This window comes from Xenopus laevis, chromosome 4S (assembly GCF_017654675.1).
Source record: "Xenopus laevis strain J_2021 chromosome 4S, Xenopus_laevis_v10.1, whole genome shotgun sequence".
Taxonomy (NCBI): Eukaryota; Metazoa; Chordata; class Amphibia; order Anura; family Pipidae; genus Xenopus; species Xenopus laevis.
In genome coordinates this window covers 4489699-4511742 of record NC_054378.1, presented here as the reverse complement: position 1 = coordinate 4511742, position 22044 = coordinate 4489699, and the positions used below count along the sequence as shown (strand labels likewise).

General features: G+C 34.7%; 1 protein-coding gene across 2 annotated transcripts in view; it reads right to left on the bottom strand.

The window, feature by feature from the left end:
• The window catches only part of XB5761341.S (provisional ortholog of mucin 2, oligomeric mucus/gel-forming S homeolog), a 55597-nt gene extending 35238 nt beyond the window's left edge, over positions 1–20359 (bottom strand). The window contains exons 1-17 of one of the 2 annotated variants that reach the window (XM_041591447.1): positions 20254–20359; positions 15937–16198; positions 13467–13581; positions 11557–11647; positions 11355–11470; positions 10651–10864; positions 10381–10506; positions 9128–9245; positions 7451–7589; positions 7065–7178; positions 6910–6979; positions 5942–6079; positions 5235–5399; positions 5016–5110; positions 3618–3744; positions 2300–2555; positions 1064–1110 (exon numbers count right to left, since the gene is read on the bottom strand). In XM_041591447.1, the coding sequence (XP_041447381.1) occupies positions 1064–1110; positions 2300–2555; positions 3618–3744; positions 5016–5110; positions 5235–5399; positions 5942–6079; positions 6910–6979; positions 7065–7178; positions 7451–7589; positions 9128–9245; positions 10381–10506; positions 10651–10864; positions 11355–11470; positions 11557–11647; positions 13467–13581; positions 15937–16198; positions 20254–20332 (2272 nt within the window). In that variant the 5' untranslated portion in view covers positions 20333–20359. 2 annotated transcript variants of the gene reach the window in all.
• Between the last annotated feature and the right edge of the window lie 1685 nt (positions 20360–22044).

Below are 22044 nucleotides of genomic sequence, written 5' to 3'. Positions count from 1 at the left end.
TATTATAATGATAAGTTATTTTAACAGTATAGCAGCTAATGATGCCTATTAAAAAAAACGTCAAGCAATGTCTATGCCCTGTGTCATAAATGCCATCAAGTTAGCATGCGCAGAGAAGGTGAAATATATTTCAATGTAAATAGTTCAGACTATATTTAGCTTAGCCTGAAGATGGCACCAACCCTTAAGGTTAGGCCTTGGGTGATTTCCCCAAAGAAACTTGTACAAGTATAGTACCCTTATTCGGAAACCCTATATCCAGAAATTATGGAATGGCTGTCTCCCATAGACTCCATTTTATCCAAATTATCCAAATTTTTAAATTTGCTTTTTCTGTGTAATAATAAAACAGTAGCTTCTACTTGATCCCAACTAAGATATAATTAATCCTTATTGGAAGCAAATCCAGCCTATTGGCTTTATTTAATGTTTAAATGAATTTCTAGAAGACTTAAGGCATGAAGACTCAAATTACGGAAATCTGTTATCCGGATAGCAGGTCCCACACCTTTACTACCAAAGAAGCAAGGAAGGTTTGCTTCCTTAGATGCCCCCCAGGATTTTATAGAGGCCTTGTGAGTGGAAGGATTTTGGTCCTGTTTTGGGCCATTCATGACAACAGCAGCTAATAGCACTCTGCTAGTGAATATTATAAGTGTGTGGGAGAGTTGGACCACCAGTGCTCAAGCCTGTACTATTGCCAACCCTGTTAGAGCTGTTAATATCAAGTATTTTATTGCACTTGCATTCTTTTCACAGTAAAGGCCTGTCCAAGTATCTTTACATTAAAGGCAGTCCATCAGTCACAGGTGGTCCTATTACAAATGGGTGCAAGACATGCCCCTTACTTCTCATGCAGAAAGCACTTCTGCCCCAGGTCTGGTTGTGATGTGCACCTCCACACTTCACTACAGTGACCCCACTCAGTCTGGGTCTGTCACTGTTCCCTAATTTGCATGTCTTAATTATATAAATGCCCCCTTACTCAGTTTAAAATGATCTTGGTAGAATAGAAAGGTGCAACAAAAGCATTGCATGATAATGTATGCCATTTTTTACTTACTGTCGTTGGAAAAACTAGTGCAGAGAAGTTTTCCTTCACTACAGGAACTGGTGAGAAAAAAAGAAAACTGTATTTAAGCACTTAGGTCAACAGCACCCTGTCTCTAACCTACTTTAGACTTAGAATTGCATTACTTCCACATGGATTTCTAACTACAGTACAAAAGAAATGTAGTGCTAAAATATATATTTAGTGGGTTCATAGGTTTGGTCTCCAATGAAACCAACTTTGAGATTGGTGGAGAGCTAAATTTCTTATTTTTCTTTTATTATTTTTTTTCTATTTTTTCTTAAGATGTATGTTTCGCAATCACCTAGGGTTACCTAAGCGTTGATTCCTGTCACACCAGATAGTGAAGTCATGTGATGACATGTTCCATAAGTAAATAGGAGCAGGTTAGCCCCATATCCAACAAGAGAAACATTTGCGCAGGTTCAGTAAACCTTAATAACCAAGATGTTGAATTTCTAACAATTGATGACTAAATGCCACCTGATTATTTGATGCTATGGGTGATTAGACCTGTAGGAAACTGTTTTTTACTGTCTAATGTTTTAGATGTTTTGTCTGTCTAATGAAGTTAATAAAGGACACATAAAAAAATACAAAGTAAAGTTAGAGTTATCATAGTTTGCAAAATCATTTCTGCTCTAAGCTTATTGTTGGTATGCTAATGTAACATCCATGAGGCAAACAACTAATTTGTAGATTGGGTTTAAATATTTGAAGAATTATTAGTGATAGGTGAATAAATTCGCCAGGCACAATTTGCAGCGAATTCCCCTGTTTCGGCGTCGGCGAATACATTTGTGAATCTCTCGCGCAAATTCGCTGGTAAAAATTCAACGGCGGCAATTTCCGATTTTCACAATTTTTTCGTGAAAACGTTCGAAATGCTCGATTTTTTCATGAAAAGGTTTGAATTGCTCGATTTTGCGTGAAAGTTTAGAATTTCACAAATTTTTCTTGAAAACCTCAGAATTTCACAAATTTTTCATGAAAACGGCTGAATTTCATGATTTTTTTCATGAAATTGCAGAATTTCACAAATTTTTCGTGAACTTTCCATTTTCACGAATCTTCGAAAATTCGAGAATATTTCGGCGAAGTGAAACAGGAGAAATTCGCTCATCACTAAGAATTATATATGACTTATAGATTGTACAGTGTTGGGTATCTATGAAGCACTTTATTAATAAAGTAATATATAGATAGATACAGTAAATTCACACTTACCAGCGCTCATCTCTTCTGTAGAAAACCTCATATGGTCTAAGATACATTCCTTGGTAGTAGCAGGAACACTCCGATAGGGAAACACATTTCTGTCTTTCATTGAGATACATTCCATTTGGACACCCACAGCCATCAGTTGGGATGAATTCACTGTCACAGTCATTTTCTCCAAGTGCCCGGGAGCGGCAAGTAGGCTGACAAGTACTGATGTTATACAAATATATCTGAGTGGATAGGCAGCTGGGAATGTCATTTTCTGTAAAAGATATCAAGCAAGTTTAAAAATAATTAATTAATGTATATGATATGTCTATGTATTAGACCATTGTATATAGTGTATTCCTGCATTAAAATACACCCTGCAGAATTATAACAATGTCTTTTTAAACCTTTTTAAAAATTGGTCCCAGATTAAGCTGTATAAACAATATTTGGGTTGGAATTAATGGTAGTTCACCTATAACAGGGTGATTCGCCTTTAAGTTAAATTGTACTGTGTTATAGAATGTCCTATTCTCAGTAACATTTTAAGTGGTCTTCATTTTTTTATAGTTTTTGAATTATTTTGTCTTCTTCTTCTACCTCTCTCTCTAGCTTGAGACACTACCTGGTTGATAATGACCCTGGAAGCCAAAAGCTATTAGGTAGGTTAAAACACCACAAGAAAAATGTCCATTGACTTTAATGCATTTGGAAAAAGAAAAAAAATTGTTGTGCACATAGAACATTGTCATACTTGAAAAAAAATCTGTTCCCTATTTTTTCCGCAGTTTTGTGAATTTTTTGGCAAAGGATTCGCTCATCACTAGTGCCCATTGCTGTACTGAAAAATGGTTCCATCTGTAAGGGACAGATTTACTAAGCTCGATTGATGGTTAGAATTTCAAAAAGTTCAAATTTAGGCTATATTCGACCATTCGACTTCGATTCCAACAATTTGAAGAAAAATCGCTCAACTATTTGACCATTCGATAATCGAAGTACTGTCTCTTAAAAAAACCGTCGACTTCATACTTCGCCAAATTAAAGCTACCGAAGTGCAATGTTAGCCTATGGGGACCTTCCAGATCACATTTTTAAGTTTTTGTGGTCGAATAAAAATCGTTTGATCAATCGCTAAAAATCGTTCGAATCGTTCGTTTCTGCAAACAATTTCTATTCAATTGTTCGATCGAATACGGAAAAATCCCTCGACTTTGAATATTTTTCAATTTGTGGGTCGCATTTCGAAGTTTTTCTAACTTCGAAGTTCGACCCTTAGTAAATCTGCCCCTAAATGTAAAGTGAGAGGAAAGTATGTTAATTAAAAGTGACTTACCGCAAGTTCCATTCCTCCAGCCCCACAAGATAATTCCTTTTGCCGCACAGGCCCTGGCATATGAGGACAGTGTTGCACACATACAGACGTCACTACGACTACAGCTGCAAGTATCATACTCACACCTCTGTGGGAGGAAAAATATGTTGAGTTTTTAACAGAAGACACTTATTTTGCAGAAACATTTTTATAGTGATACAATTTAAATTTTACATAGAAGAAATGTATCACAAAGTCATCATTTTCAATACTGTTTTGGCATCAATGTACATTTAGAATAAAATGATTGCAGCAAGAGGTGATAGTAATAAGACTAAATTCTATGTGTGTCGTAGGTTTTAATGATGCCGGGAGTGTAAAAGGTTTCTTGTAATATTGTGTAGTATGTATGTTTTATTTCTAATACAATTCTGTGTCTTTTTCTGTGTGATGGGCGAATTTATTCACCAGGTGCAAATTCGAGGCAAAACCCTGCGAAACCGCAGTGAAAGGTCGTCGGCGTCAAAAAAAAAGGGCATCCATTTTTTTGGGAAGCCAGCGAATGTGTGCCGGCATCCAAAAAACAGACGCCGGCATCAAAAACGAGACGCTGACGCCATTTTGCAATTTTTTTGCCGTAGCGAAACGCCGCAAATTCACCCATCACTAATTGTGGATTTGAAAAATAAAGCCTTCTGAAAACTGTGACTATGAACAATAATGCATACTACTTTTGGGTTAGGTCAGCAAATCCCGAGGTGGGGATTGTTGAGTAAAATGGGGGTTCTGCACAATTTCATGTCTGAAACACTTTAAGTTGTGCTTGGATCCATTCTATTTTACACATGAAAAGGGTTCTTTGTAAATTGAAACATATAGTAGAAACGATAAATAGTTTTTACAATGTGGTTCTGCTTGTTTAAATACATTACACAAGATAACTCTACATATCTGAGGGTTTAATGTATAAAGGTGAGGAGGACTTTACATTGCATCAGGAGCACCTATACTTTATTTAATGTGAGGTCTACTTTTTAGTGGTGATGTCCCATTTTGATCTACACCCATAAAATATTGTAAGCATACTTAAATTACTTAAATATTGAGAAAATGTATATTGCTATATTTGACAAACAACTATTTTCTATCTAACCTTAACATAAAAAATATTTGAATGAAAAGCACGAAATATCATGGCGATTTAAACAAGTGGTCTACTAGTAGATCCCGATCTACCGATACCCCTGCTTTATATGGTCACAGTGGAGTCATTGTGCTACTTTGGAAATGACAGGAAGTCGTGTTGATTCTCTGTTGATTCTCTGTTGTTCAACATCAGCAAAACAATTATCATACAAAATGAAACATTTAATACAAGATTAAAAGGTACCGACAACGGTAAAGCTTTACAAGGATTACCTTAACATATTCGTCTGGATTTACTGCAGAATGGCATTTTGCAAAAGGAGACAGTGGATCTTTTAATTTAGCACACCAGAAATCAGCATAGGTCTCTGCAGATGACAAATAAAAAATATGTGAAGATGGAGAAGAGAATGCCTAAAGGAAATGGTATGAGCTATATCTTCCCCTTGTTTTTTGGTATGCTCTAAATAAGATGCTAAGTAAGGTGCTTACTTGTTTCAACGCTGAGGCTGCATGGATCTGAAAACATTTCTACTGAGTCTTGGCAGGTAGACTGCATTTTCCAGGTGTTGGCAAAAGCTGATGCTGTTGCTTCTTCTATACCTCCAGATGTTTTAAAGTCATCTCCTTCCATGTAATTAAAGTTACCGCAAAGACCTACAAAGAAGAATTTCGTTTTTGCTTAATGTGGATCACTGATTCTGGAAAATACATTGCATACAATGATTCTATTAGCACTCCTGGGCAAGCTTTGTAAAACAGAACAATAATACTAACAAGAGATGGAACCCATATAACCATGTTCTCAGGTTGACCATCTTTTGCCTCCCCAGACTGCCTCTACATTTTTGAACACCTGCAACATTATTTTTAGCATAAGCTTAATACAAATGATATGGCCATGAATTGAATAAAATAAGTGACTATTAAATGAACATAAGGACACCAGCAGTTAAAAGATACACAGTATGTATTTAAAGTTAATTAACAGACATACGTTCCTGTTGGGACAACTTTATGATGATTTCTTAAGGCAAAAAACAAATCTGAAAAGCCTTAGAATCAAGTTTGGTTCTTTAGACTACATGGTATGTTTTTGAAATGTGGTGTGATGTATGAAATTAAATTATTTTTTAATGTACACTTGGCTGCAGGTTAGTTAGATGTCATTAATATCTGTTTTCAAAATATAAACTTACCTTCAAACATATTCTTCTCTGAATTATCCATGGTAATATATACCTGCATCAATGGTAGGAACTGAATTTGCATTTGTAGACCAAATTCTGTCTCCAAAATGACAAATGTGGCAGAGGGCTGCACAACTGAAAAACTTCCTGAAAGTATGAACAATATCAAGATGTTCTTGCATCAGAAAAAATATAATAAAAGGCATTTCTAAAACAATATTCATTAGGGCAATTACATAAATATACCATACTGTATTCTAAATGGTTGGGATTTATTAAATTCAGTACAGAAGAGTATTTGGGCTATTATGGACACTAAGGGGGTTATTTATCTCAATATCGGCTGCTACAAACTCCGATCTAACCCGCTCAGGTTTTCCACGCTTATTTATTATTTCATTTTCCCAAAAATTATCTTTGGGGGGAAAAGCTCAGAATTTCAAAATTTTTTCAAGATTTCTCAACGAAAACTCTGAATTGAAGTTTTCCTCCGAAAGCTCCGAAAACATTGTGAAATTGCCCGAAACCCAAAAATCAATGGGACGGTTCCCATTGACTTTTATGCAACCTCGACAGGTTTGAGATGCCGTGGTTTTATATTCAGGCTTTTTAGCCCTCGGGGTTTAATAAATTCCGAAAAATTCGTGATTTTTTTAAAAGGCCGATTTTATAAAATAAATCACAAATTTTTCTGATTTCGGGGAATTTCGGATATTCAGACCTTAGTAAATAACCCCCTAAGAGACAGAAATATGCATTATTCTGCACAGTCAATCATAGGGGGACATATATCTATCTGTGCAGTTTTGAAATAATCTGCTGTCACACAATCCACACTTCAAAGTAGCTCTACAAAAAAATGAAAGGTAAATTCTTTAGGAGTAGAAATATCACTAAATAGAAACACAAAGGCAGATATCGTCTAAACAGATAATAACACTAAACAAAATTCATTCTTACATTATAGGGGATCTTACCTGTAACATGAGGGATGCTTACTTGGAGATCATTTAATAAAACAGATCCATCAGCTCTGATGGACACAACCTGCACAATTTAAGAAATGTAATTGTAAGAATTGTATAATTTAAAATAAATAATGGAATAAAACCTGATAAATATGCAAACCCACATTTTTGTCATCCATGTAGTACTTGATGGTCTTTAGACAAGTCTCCCGTGAATAAGCATTGCATGAAGTGAGCTCAGCTGCAATTGTGTGGGTCTCATTTCTGTTTAAATTGATCTAGAAGTAAAAAAAACAAAACATAAACTTTATATTCATTTTAATTCACAATAGGACAATAAGCATTTGGATTATTTTTAGTTGGGATTATAGTAATGAATATGGCCTTATAAAGAAATAATAAGTAAATTCCCAATAAATGTAGTTCATAAGAAATTTCTTTACCAAGAAAATAGCCATTGATGTTGGTTCTTCATGAGAACTCAAATACAGATTGAATATTGACCACTTGTAAAAGATACCCATCAGCCAAAATATTAATAGGGACTTGCCTTAGATAACAAATAGTAACAGCTTCCATGGAAATTAAACAGCTTCCCATCAAATGTTCGGAAATGAGCTCCTCCTTCAATGGAACAAACTTTGGGGCATGTTCCGCCTGCGCAGATCCATTTTCCTGCATTACATGAGCTAAAAAAGAAAGAAAGAAACCATTTTGAATATTTACTATAACATATATCACTTGTGCAACATTTTAATCTATTGAAGGTATAGCTTGGAATCCCACACAGAGAATGACAATCAAATAGTTATAGAACTGTGTAGCCCAAATGCCATGAACATTTGCAATGACAAAAGTGATGTACAATTGCCTGTCCCACGTGGAGCCTGTTAGGTTCAGCCACAACACTCCCCAGTGTTCAAACTCCTTTACAAACGTGGGTTTTTTTTGTTTTTTCTTTTATAATTAATCATAACAGACAAAAAAAAATACATGGATGCCATTTGATGTCCATCACAGACCCCCAAAAATACCATAATTTTAGTAGTAGGATGAAAAACATTTATGTAACATATTAATACTACAAGTTTAATTACAGGGCATTTGCTGGAAACTGTTTAAAGCTTTACCTACTGTATAAGCATTACTAATTTGAAAACAGTTGGGGGCAGATTTACTTATGGTCGAATATCGAGGGTTAATTAACCCTCGATATTCGACTGCCGAATTGAAACCCTTTCACTTTGAATATCGAAGTCGAAGGATTTAGCGCAAATAGTTCAATCGAAGGAAAAATCGTTCGATCGAACAATTAAATCCTTCGAATCGTTCAATTTGAAGGATTTGAATAAATCGATCGAATGATTTTTCTTCGACCTAAAAATTGTTCAAAAGCCTATGGGGACCTTCCCCATAGGCTAACATTGACTTCAGTAGGTTTTAGGTGGCGAACCATGGGGTCGAAGTTTTTTTTTAAAGAGACAGTACTTCGACTATCGAAAGGTCGAATGATTTTTAGTTCGAATCGTTCAATTCGAAGGCGAAGGTCGAAGTACACCATTCGATGGTCGAAGTAGCCAAAAAAATCATTCGAAATTCAAAGTTTTTTTTATTCAATTCAAATGGGCCCCTTGATGTTTATCAGAAAAGCAAATATTACTACTTCAGCACATGTAAAATACATACTGTTAATTTGAGAAACTACATGAATAGTAATCCAATATATTTGGATTTGTGTTATAAATCAGTCTCTACTTTCAAATATATAGAAAATACATTGTAAAAGTGTATTCAATATCATGCACAGTGAAATGGTTACAGATAATATAAAGTACAGGTAGGGGACCTGTTATCCAGAATGCTCAGGACCTGGGGCTTCCCAGATAACAGATCTTTCTGTTATTTGGATCTTAATACTTGAAGTCTACTAGAAAATCATATAAATTAAATAAACCCAGTAGGCTGGTTTTGCTTTTAATAAGGATTAATTATATCTTAGCTTGGATCAAGAATAAGGTACTGTTTTATTATTAGAAATTCGGATTATTTGGATAAAATGGAGTCTAAGGGAGAAGGCCATTCCGTAATTTGAAGCTTTATGGATAACAGGTTTTTGCATAACAGATCCCATACCTGTACTTGTTCCAAAATAAATAAATAAAAAATGTGTTTACATACATGGATACTAGTAATTTTTTCATTTACATGAGCCATGCAGAAACCTTACCATTCATCGCAATCATTTTTAATCATTGATCCTGGAGCATAAATTTGATTTTGAAACTTGCAAGAACAGTCACTTGTTGAAATGCAGCCTGTATTATTGTAATCGTCCCACACCATGCCTGAAAAAAGGAAAATAATGAGCTTCATTTCCTTTGTAATAAACTTTTTGCACATTAGTGGTTTACTTGTGTTGGTTGTTTCTATGAACAGCTTAACAAAAGGGCAAGAACTAGAGTTTGAAAGACCTGATAAAAAATATATACCGTTTTCCAAAGCTTATCGATATTAAGGAGTTTCAGACTGTGGTCCAGAGATGTTCAGTGCATTGGATGAACATATAACCTAATCAGATTACTGCTATAAGGTGATTGACTTGGATGTCAGTCACATGCCAGACTTTGTGGCACACCAATGGGCCTTACTGCATGTCAGTTTGTGTAAACATCAATATGTCTCTAAGGGGGTTATCTATCAAAGTCAGAATCCAAAATATGAGTTTTTTAAGAATAAAATCCAAATTTTTAGTGGAAAAAAACCCTTTAATTTTTTTGAGATTTATTATAATCCGAGCATGGAAAAAGTCGGGCATCTCAGATAGGGATGTAGCGAACTGTTCGCCGGCGGACAGACTTTTTTTTGAGTTTTCATTCAGGGCGCACATTAGTAAATTAGAAATGAGCAAAACATTTGCATATCATTCTTTTTATCTCTTTTTGTTTCTACAGTATCTTGATGTAAATTGTGTAATCTAATTTAAAGCACACACAACTAGTATTCAGTGATTTATTTAATTTTTTTCTACACTAGGTATACTTTTGACCCAACAAACAGTTGTGCCTGCCTATAAATTTCAACACACACAACATTAAGAAAGAGATTATAGTTGGGCGTTTTGGAGATTTCTTTTGCCTAGGTAAAGCATATGTTGCCTCTGACCTGCAAATAGGAAGTATTGTTAAACTAGCAATTAGCCTTTCCTATATTATTTATAGGGTTTTATTCAATAATCGCTTTTGAAAATGTTTGTCCAGTCATCCCATACTAATTTTTTTACTAAATATTTTACATACCCCCTCTATATGCCAATATTTACCCATGGCTTCTTGTCTTTGCATTACAGACTGCATGATTCTTTCTTTTCATATACTATATGTACAAACTCATATGTATTTCAATACAATCTCCTGGTATGATTATTTGTTGCTAATAAATGACAATTGATACTACTAAGTGTAACACTTTCACAAGACTTACCATCTGGACAGAAACAGCCATCTACATCATGTTCCTCACAAAGGCTTTTTACTTCTCGATGAGAACATGAACTTATGCACGGGGATCCACTCTCCTTATATACCATGTTCCCTGGGCACTGTTTAGCTGTAAAATTAATGATTAATGTTAATTGCTTGCAGCATTAAAGGGTGATGATGCTTGAAGTATGTAAAATATATCTAGGTTAAAAGGCTTGACATATACAACTGTTAGAAGGCAAAATTAAGAGAAATTTATAAAGATGCTTACGACAAAGGGTATTAGTTCTCCAGTTCTCTGGACTCCCTCCTGCATGAGTGCATTGCCTTGAAAACTCAGTTAATGTACTGCATAGACATGAGACATCGGCACTGCTACAGGAGCACACATCAAGCATGCAGGCCATAATGTAATCTGATACATCGAGAAGATCTTGGCATGTTGAAAAAGCACTTTGGCTGAGATAACTCTTGCACACTGAGTACTGGAAAGAGAAACATAAAATAATAGTTTCACATGTAGTCTATGATATACTTTCTAGAGTAGGGCCAGACTGGGAGAAAAAAACAGCCCTGGCAAAAAAAGCAAAGTAGCCCACACACACAGACTTTATTTATATACTTCTTCCATTAAATTAAATTAGAGAGTACAAAGAAGATTGAGCAAAAAAACAAAAGTGGGATAGACTTACTGTTAGTTGAAAAGGGAGCCCGGGTGATATAAAAAGTAGAAAATCTTTATATAGACATATTCAAACATGACGAATTTGTGGACACTTCCTCATAGGCTCACAAAGAGCCTATGAGGAAGTGCAACGTTTTTTAAACCGTGCAACATTTTTGATACATTAGAGTCTATAGATTTGTTTGTGATAAAACGTGGCATCCATAATAGTATACTCAGAATTAAAGAAGAGAGAACTACTGGTGGATGGTGACACATTTTAAATAATAGTGAAATACACGTATACTTACATATTGCCTACAGTTGGAAACATTCAGTTGCTGGGTCTCATCTACATTTGAGCAGGTAATAGTTGGATCGTTGATGTTTTGCATATTTCCAAACTGGAGAGGGGTGAGTGCCATATCTAACAATGAAAAGATCTTTAAATAACTGAATATACAAAGCTACCCAAAAAATTTTTCATTGGCTTAATCCAGGAAGCAAACTTACCATTCATATAGAATTCATTACTGACAGGCATGCCATTGTAATCCCCGCAGAGTCCACACAGCTTGCCTTTATAACTGGCATCCAGCTCTAACTGTACAATCATAAAAATACATTTGTGTCAACTTATTATTAAAAAAAAAAACTTATATTAGAGGTATGGGACCTGTTAACCAGAATGCTCTGGATCTGGGGGTTTTCAGATAATGGATCTTTCCATAATTTGGATCTTCATACCTTAAATCTATTAGAAGATCATTTAAACATTAAATAACCCCAATGGTCCGGTTTTGCTTCCAGTAAAGATTTATTATATTTTCATTTGGCTCAAGTACAAGGTACCATTTTATTTTTACATAGAAAAAGGAAATAATTTTTAAAAATTTGGATTATTTGGATGAAAATACTTTTTTTTCCCCATAATTCAGAGCTTTTTGGATAACGGGTTTCCGGAAAATGGATCCCATACTGGCATCACAATATAATTGCATTCAAAGCATACAAGCAGAACTACATTTAGGACAAGAGAGAAAATACATTTTTCAATTGGCTTAGAAAGTGCCTTTCTAAAAATTACACCTGATCAACTTATTTACTTATAACAAATTGGGCACCTAAGGGGTGATTAATGAGCACAATGCAGTGTGTAAACTGAAATCTCTGGTGCAACTCGTAAGTCACTGAAGTGCATCAAGGGTTGGGACTTAGATGCAAGTACAATAAGGGGCATATTTATCAAGGGTCAATTTCGAGTTTATGGGAGATTATAAAAATTCCCATAAACTCAAATTTGAAAAAAATGACCAATCAAAATGTATAAAAAATTTGAATTTTTTAAATTCGGGTGAATAGGATCGACCTGCAAACTCTAATTGAATTTTTAACCAAAAAACAACTCCAAATTGATTTTAGGAGATTCCCTCATAGGCTAAAACACTAATTTGGCAGGTTTTAGATGGTGAATAGTCACATTTAAATTCTTAAAGGGACAATACATGATAAAATTCATAATTCAAATTTCTATTTTTTTTTAAAAAACTCAAATCGAATTTGGACTTTTCCCTATCCAAATTATACTAAAATAAACTCAAAATTTGAATTTAAAAATTAGAATTTTCAATTTGACCCTTGATAAATCTGCCTCTTAATAAATTATGCTTATTTGCAGGCTAGGCTTCCATGTGGTTGTAGCAACCCCACGCCCCTCTCGTTAAATGGTGGTCTTATGCCTTGTAAAATGGGTATTTGTCTGTATAGTCTCACTCTCATAAAAGCCACAAGTAGGGGAATATTAGGCATATGGAACCAATGATGTGGTCTTGGCAATCTCTTTTCTTTAAAAGCTAATGGTGGGGGAGGACTAAGCCCTCTGACTGAAACCAATGCCCAAGTCAGAAGACACATCCCAAATAATGCTACCATGCAGGGAGATGCCAGCCTTGGAATAATATGACTGGAGGTAAATAGATAGATGGTGGTTTACCAATTTTTATGGTCATAACTATGTAACAAAACCGCTGTTTTTGAAAACACATTATCTTGCATAGATACTAAATTACTTATAAAACAAGGAATGTGCATTGATCAATCCCATCTCTTGATCAATCCCATCTCTTTTGTTTGCTTGATAATTTGGCTTGATCAGTCACACTTTCATTGTATTTATATATTTATATATTTATACTTAGCCTTGGAGTGTTCGCACATCCCTCCCTTTTTTGTGTTTTTGACTCTTACATGCTGCAAACCTTTCAGTGCTTAATAAATGACCCCTCTATACTTTCTGCGTTCAGCACTTAGCAAGAGAGTTAATGCAATCCGTACATAGTGGCAGTTCGTATTTCATTCCAAATAACAGCCTACAGATAATGTATGGAGAGTTCCAAACAGTACTCTAATAAAAAGATACTCACCATAACTGAATCTTCATTGTTAAATGTGAGGGTCAGGCCAATTTTTGTGTCCACCTTTAAGTACCCATCCTTCTCATTTATGAGAATTCCATAGTTGAAGTAAGGGGTCTCAAAACTGAGGAATAATATACATGAATTAAATCAAATTTTAAAAGCAACAAGTAAGAATTTTGGTAAAAACAAACCAAAATCTCAGTTTAAAATTAAGATTTTAGTTGCCCTTCCTGAACCAAATAAACTTGAGCTATACTTCCCATCATTCTATTAAATGAATTGCCATTCAGAACAGTCTTATACATAGTCATCACTGCGTAAATACTGGTTGATAGCTGCAGATGCAGTACAGTAATAGCTGAAACAAGTTGTAGTGACTTCCTACTTGTATTTAGGAAGACTGCAGGCAAATGTTGCTTGATGATACTGTGAGTTCTAGGTTCTAACAACTAACAAGCATATTAAAAGATGCTTTTCAACATAAAAAAAAATACTTTCTCTTGGCAGTTCTTATTTGCACACATCTTCATTTTTATTTTAGGTAGAGCAAAATAACTATGACCAAGTTTCCACCCCATGCAACAGTTGTAGGATAGGAAGGAGCATAACAATCCGCAGACTTGGCTGCAAAATTCCTTTATTATCACAACATGTTTCGGATCATCATGGATCCTTTTTCAAGTGAAAAATACAATTACAAAAAAGACCAATTTATAACACAACACCCACAATGTTGAGGAGTAACATTGTGGGTGTTGTGTTATAAATTGGTCTTTTTTGTAATTGTATTTTTCACTTGAAAAAGGATCCATGATGATCCGAAACATGTTGTGATAATAAAGGAATTTTGCAGCCAAGTCTGCGGATTGTTATGCTCCTTCCTATCCTACAACTGTTGCATGAGTACAAATTGGCCTGGCTGGTGTGGCCTGAGTAGGAAAGTGAGCTACACAGGTGGAGATCGTTTGGATAAAACTACATTTTTGAAGTTTCCACCCCACTTTAGGCATGCATAACATAATGTATTATTCCTAAAATGGCCTAGACTTAATACAATTAGGAAAATGTATCCTAACTTAAATCCACAGAAGTTTTCAAGTGACAATCACAAGATATATTTTTCTCGTTGGACAGAATCTGGCCCAGAATCTGAGGCATGGTGGTTTAGAAGTTCAGTTAGGGTACATGCTGATCTGCTAAACTAATTTAAATGGAAGATGAGATATATATCCAATTGGCTTGGCATTATTATAACTGTTAGGTGGTTTCCTTAATAATGTATTTTTTCATTTTCAAAATAGATGGTATTTTTGTTCTCTAATTACTATTTTGCACAACTAAATTGGTTCCATTTTTGGGTTTCATTATTTCTCCTCCAAAAAATAAATATATTGTGTTTATATTCATTCAGCTCACTTCTGTTACTCTGACAAATGTTGGTTAGTATCATTGGGTTGTACACAGCTTGCTTGTGGTTTCATGTTACTTTTTTAAAAAAGATATGGGTTCAGTAAAAAAACTGTTTGTACAAACTGTGATATGCATGTTAGTTCTACCAGAAGTGTTTTATGTGGTTGTTGTATTGTGAGGAGAAATTTGAAGGGGAGATTTGAAGATTATTGGTAGATTATTTGTAGGCCCAAAATTGAACCTTATAGAGGCCTACATGACAGAGTTGTGGCAAAGCCATACATCAGCCATACTTGTTTACAGCTACAAGTTTTTTTTCTGCTATGGGGTGTTGGATGAATGGATTGGATAAAATATCGAGTAAACAAGGACACTGGAAAATAATTGGTCAACATATTGGACTGGGAAGGAATATTAGACTGAGGGGGAACATGAGGGGCTATTAAAATGATCTTGAAATGTTATGGTTTTTGGAAAAGTTACATACATGTAATTGTACATATGTATTCTCCATTGATGTGTTAAAGCTTTGTGGAGGCCTTGTTGACTTCCCAGTAAATAGCCTTACAGTATGCAAAAAAATAATTATCTACATACACAAGTGAACTTTGGCTATAGGTAAGATAGATGCAACTTTTCATTTTTGGGCCCCTGTTGGAGAGAATGGATCTATGACAGACAATTATCTGACAGTACTAGACTGACACAATTTCCCATACACATAGGGGGAGTGGAAACTTTTTGTATAAGTGAATTGGCTTATTCATAATAAGATACTTCTCTATCCTCTATAAAAACCAGCAGATAGGTTTGGACATGGCAGCTTCTTATTAAAAGCATGCATTGCAAGAAGCAGTTTATTTAAAAAAACTATAGTGTTTCTTTTTGTTTAGTATCACAAATTAACAGGGCTGGTATCAAAACTGGGTATTTCAACTTAAAATGAAAGCTACGACAAATTCCAAATCCCAACAAGAAAAAATAGAAGTGAAGGCACAACTGTCTTTAGACATAATTTTGTAAAAGTAAGGAAAATGGAAAACAAAGTGTAAAAAATTTGACTTACGTGACCCCATTCACCGTCTGGTCATCTCTCTTCAGTTCAACGGTAACGTCCTTGATTTGCATTAGGATCTGGTGAATGACAGGGCTGCCATTCTCAGTGGAACGCTTGATATGGACAGAAAATTCACGATAGGAGTCTCCACAGTCTGTAGCCAAATTATAGTTGCAGGTACCAGGAAACTGATAGATAACTCCATCAAATGTCTTGTAATTGAAGTTTCCCCATGAACTGCAGATAGACTTAGTGTGGTCGATGGGTCTACCTAAAGTATTGGGTGATAATAAAAACAGTTCAAGCTTTATGTTCTTAAATGCATTTGCATGACAACTATTTAAATGGAAACTACCAATGATTTGATTGTAGTATACAGTGCGATTGTTTAAATACGATTATTTTATCTTAGATATATGACAAAATATGTCAGCATTTATTACCACCAGCCAAAATGTATGTGTTAGCACCATTTCACTACAATTTAGCACTACTGATTAGCACCATTTCACTACAATTTTCTATCTGCCATTGACTTTGGGGCTTTGCATTACAACAAATTTTCTCTGCCATGTCAGCCATTCATTGGTAGATAATGGGGAGAAATATGCAGAGAACGCCATTTTGATTTTTGTACTTGCATTAGAAAAAAATCAGTTCAATTATTAAATGTTCTTTCTATTTGTCTGAAAGAAGCAGTTTAGTCATAATTGTTGGGATATTTTTATAGCACAGCATTCAGACATCAGTGATCCAAGCAGCTGGGAAACTTTATCAATCCAATTCTAATATATTACCGTAGGTATAAAGTATGTTATAAATCTGAGAATTTGTAAGAAAATGGCATAGAAGGTTAAAGTAATTATTTCCATGTGTTTTCCACTGCAAGGGGAACTACTCATATAAAGGTTAAGTGAACATAAATTGAAATAAAAATCAAATCAAAATTCAAACTCAATGCATGTGATACATGTATATGTTTGAATGTGGGAAATCTGTTTGTAACAAACTGGATCTAATTACTTTGTTTAAAGTGTGTTTAAGTATTTCCTTTGGGTTCTCATATGTACCATTCTGTTATTGTGGATTATTATTTTCTATAACTTCAATTAATTCATCAGGATTCAATAAGTCAAAATTTGCCTTTTTATGTACAATGTGTTGAAGAAATATTTTGAAGCACATTATTCCATTGTTTGTGTTATTTGATGTTTTAATGTAACCACAAGATGGTGCTGGTGCGCCAAGAGTATAAAAAAGCTGTTAGTATTGGATACATATAGTGCCTATGATTAAGGATGGTAGAGCCTGAAATGCGTACGGCATTAATGCTCTGATGTTTTTAAGCAAAACAAATAAAGATACTATTTTGGTTGGACAATTTGCTGCTTTCCACATTCTTTTTTTAATCAATTGATACCAATAGAGGTTTTATTGTACATTTTTTAAATGAATTTATGTATATGTGTTTTTTTTATTTGTATTATATGTGCATATATTGTTAAAACTTAGAAGTGCTATTTCCCTTTATATTAAAGGAACGGTAACACCAAAAAATGAAGGTGTATTTAATAATTAAAATATAATGCAATGTTGCCCTGCACTGGTAAAACTGGTGTGTTTGCTTCAGCAACTCTACTATAGTTTATATAAACAAGCTGCTGTGTAGCTGCCATTGGGGGGCGGCCATTCAAAGCTGAAAAAGGCACAGGATACACAGCAGATAACAGATCATCTCTATAGTATATATTGGGATACTTTAAAGCTTATCTGTTATCTACTGTGTATCCTGTGCTTGAGTGGCTACCCAATGGCTACACAGCAGCTTGTTTATATAAACTATAGTAGTACTTATCTGTTATCTACTGTGTGTCCTGTGCTTGAATGGCTGCCCCCATGGCTACACAGCAGCTTGTTTATATAAACTATAGTAGTACTTATCTGTTATCTACTGTGTATCCTGTGCTTGAATGGCTGCCCCCATGGCTACACAGCAGCTTGTTTATATAAACTATAGTAGTACTTATCTGTTATCTACTGTGTATCCTGTGCTTGAATGGCTGCCCCCATGGCTACACAGCAGCTTGTTTATATAAACTATAGTAGTACTTATCTGTTATCTACTGTGTATCCTGTGCTTGAATGGCTGCCCCCATGGCTACACAGCAGCTTGTTTATATAAACTATAGTAGTACTTATTTGTTATCTACTGTGTATCCTGTGCTTGAATGGCTGCCCCCATGGCTACACAGCAGCTTGTTTATATAAACTATAGTAGTACTTATCTGTTATCTACTGTGTATCCTGTGCTTGAGTGGCTGCCCAATGGCTACACAGCAGCTTGTTTATATAAACTATAGTAGTACTTATCTGTTATCTACTGTGTATCCTGTGCTTGAATGGCTGCCCCCATGGCTACACAGCAGCTTGTTTATATAAACTATAGTAGTACTTATCTGTTATCTACTGTGTATCCTGTGCTTGAATGGCTGCCCCCATGGCTACACAGCAGCTTGTTTATATAAACTATAGTAGTACTTATCTGTTATCTACTGTGTATCCTGTGCTTGAATGGCTGCCCCCATGGCTACACAGCACCTTGTTTATATAAACTTTAGTAGTCTTTCTGAACCAAACACACCAGTTTTACCAGTGCAGGGCAACACTACATTATTTATTCATTATCTAAAAACACTTTCACTTTTTGATGTTACTGTTTCTTTAATGATTCTTGGATATATTTAGTACTCAGTATTTAAAAATATAATATTTGGAAAAATTAATGGAATGGCAATGTAAATTTAAAAAAAGATATTTTGTCTGGAAAGTACAGGATAATTAAATATGTTCCGTTTTGGAAGCTTACTGGATTGGCATACAAATAAAACAAAATTATTTTAAAAAAAATCCTGGTTACATGGTTATCATTAAGATCTAGTAATCTTATAAAAAATATACAACTACATTTGCCATTAGATGTTATAAATCAAAAATAAATTAGACCTTTCTGAAAGTTAAAAAAGAACATTAAAATATAATGTAAATTCATTTATTTCAGAAAATGTAATGTGTGATTATTCAGAAGCTTTGATATCATCTATAGAGCACTGTTTTTTCTTTAATGGACACTAAACCCAACTTTGAAACTGTCTCACCGAATCCCCTATTTTTCTATAGAAGTTATTAACAAGCGAAAATGAATTCACCAAATATATACGGTAATTATAGTTGCAAGAGAACGTACCAATGAGAATGCACTGAGGCATCTTGATGTTATTTACACACAGACTTGGTCAGACTTGTTCAGTGTTGGGAAAACTGTGCTTAAAGCTTCCAACTCCATTTGCAGGAACAAAGAACATGGAGCCAAATTTACACAGAGAATGTGGTATTCTCATTGGAGGCTTATTTTGCATTTTAATGAAGATACAAGCTGAATTTTATCAAGGAATATAGCTTTAAGGATACAACCCTGATGTTGATGAACTACACCTCGCAGGATGCCTTAACTTGGTTAATATGTTGAAGCATGTTGAATTACTAGTCCAGCAACAATGAAATAAAGTGTGATGAAGCAGTGCAGTACAGCAGGGTACACACTTTTAAGGCAATTAAATAATTGCAAATACTTGGCAATTTACAGCATGATTATGTTATCACTGTAGTGGTCAGGCTTATGTTTTCATAATTATTTCATTAGACAAAAAAGAAAGTGATTGGTGCAAAGTGCCTACATTGATAAAAGAGTAGAGGTACAATATGTACAATAGAATGTAACCATAGAGGGTCTCTTTGTCCACCCCAGTCTAAAAGTGCATTCAACTGAAAAATAAAGGTATTAAGTGAGATCTCCCAAAAATCTTTCATTAGGACATAAAGGAAGCTCCTTTATGTCTTAAGAAATGATTTTGTACTTTTAATTTATTTTTTTTTTGATTTCTGAGATATTTCACTAAACACTTCTTTTTTTAATTTTTTTTCCAGTATTTAATTACTCTCACGCTCCTATAATGAAATTCATTCGGGCACATAAAGAACCAGCACACGTCAACTGGATTGTTGGAAATACATTAAAGTAGATCAGTGCAATACAGACAAAACACACTTTTTAAATATTCTACGTCTCAATATTGGATGGAGAATTCAAGTTCCTTTAAAGTATCAAGTTGACCTCTACTTGTTTAAAAATGTATCTGTATCACATTCTTTATTCATTCTGTCATTTAAAAAAACAAAATTTTGAGATGACATATTGAGATGATATTTAGAGGATTACACTTTAGTAATCTTGGGAAAATAAAGTGGCAAAAACAGATTGAACCTTACCTGGAATAATGTCATAGGCACTTGAGATGGAAAGTGTCAAGGCCAACCATACCCAGATCCCAGAAGTGTGGTGTCCCATGGTTTGCTTCTTGGCCCTGTAGTGACAACCTGCTTCTCTCAACCCTTGCCTTTTATACAGCTCAACAGGAGTTTTTCTGACCTCATCTTTAACGGACCATTGAAATCTCCAATATTTACAATCAAGGTAAACATTGTGTTTTCACCAGAAAGAAGTCATTAGAGAGAGACCTGTGGAAAAAAATCATTCTTTCCCTTTTTTTTTTTTTTGTAAAAACTACCTGGAACATTCAGGTGAAATACAAAATATATTATAAACTGCCTTATGCTAAAAGGAAAACGTGTTACAAATAATAGTATAGCATTCACCTCAGACTTTAAAGAATGTTTTGGGATTTTTTTAATGGAAAGACTAGTGGCATAATAGAATGTACTGACAATGGGGTTATTGTAAAATACATATAAAACAGGTAAGGAATCTGTTAGCCAGAAACCCATTATGCAGGAAGGTCCGAATTGCAGGAATGCCATCTCCCATAAACTCCATTTTAAACAAATAAATCAGATTTTTTTTTAAATTGATTCCCCTTTTCTCTAAAGACACAGTGCCTTGTACTTGATTCAAACTGAGATTTAGTTTATCCTTATTAGAGGCAAAACAGTCCAATTGGGTTTATCTACAGGACCGAATTTGTGGCGAGGCCACAAAATCCTGGGCCTAGGGCGGCAAGTTGGTAGGAGCGGTATGCCACCCAGCCACTTGCTGAGCCACTTTATTCGTAGAATGTGTACTTTCCAAAAATATATGGTTTTCTGGGGTGAACGTAATTTTTTGGACCTTTGCTGTCACAAAATGCTGTATATGTGCTGATTTTGCAGTATCTGGAATTACAGAACTCGTATGGGGTGTCTTCTTTCTGGGGCCCCAATATGCCACATAATTAGGTGTACCTATGCATATTGGGCATCAAACTGTTCAGCGGACACCAGAATTTCATGTTTAGGGTGCTTTAGCTTGGTATATAATGATATGTAGGAGATACAATGCTTTAGAGTTGGAGTATTGAGGAGATTTTTGTATATGTCATAAAATTGCCAAATGTAGGAAAGCTTTACGGCTTTGCACTTTGGAGTAGAAAGACGTGCATACCCATATAAGATTCTTCAGAATGTGTACTTTCCAAAAATATATGGTTTCCTGGGGTGAACATGCAACATGTAAATGTGCTGATTTTGCAGTATTTGGAAATACAGAACTGATAACTCATATGGGGTATCTTCGTTCAGGGGCCCCTAATGATATGTGGGAGATACAATGCTGTAGACTGGACACTTTGAGGTAATTTTTCAAAAATGTAACACATTTTTATAAAAACTGCTATCTTTGGGAAAGAATTGCAACTTGGTAGTTTGGAGTACAAATATATATTTACCCATTTTGAACTCGTTAGAATCTGTTCTTTCCAATAAGGTGTTGTTTTTTTAGGGTAAACCTACTGTTAGTGGAATGTTTGGCCTTGAAATCAGATGTATGCAGTTTTGTAGAGCGGTGCTTTGGAAATTTGGTAGTTAACTGCTTCGAAGTTTTAGATTTATAGAAGTAAGAAATCTCCATAAAACTATATATATTTGATATTGGCACATTCAGGAGACACAGAACTTTCCAAATCTGCCATGTTCTTGTGCATAAAATAAATTATGCTTCTATATGTGTTTTTATCATGTGAAACAGTTTTTTTTATATACACTTAGAAGCCAATATCTTTTTATAGG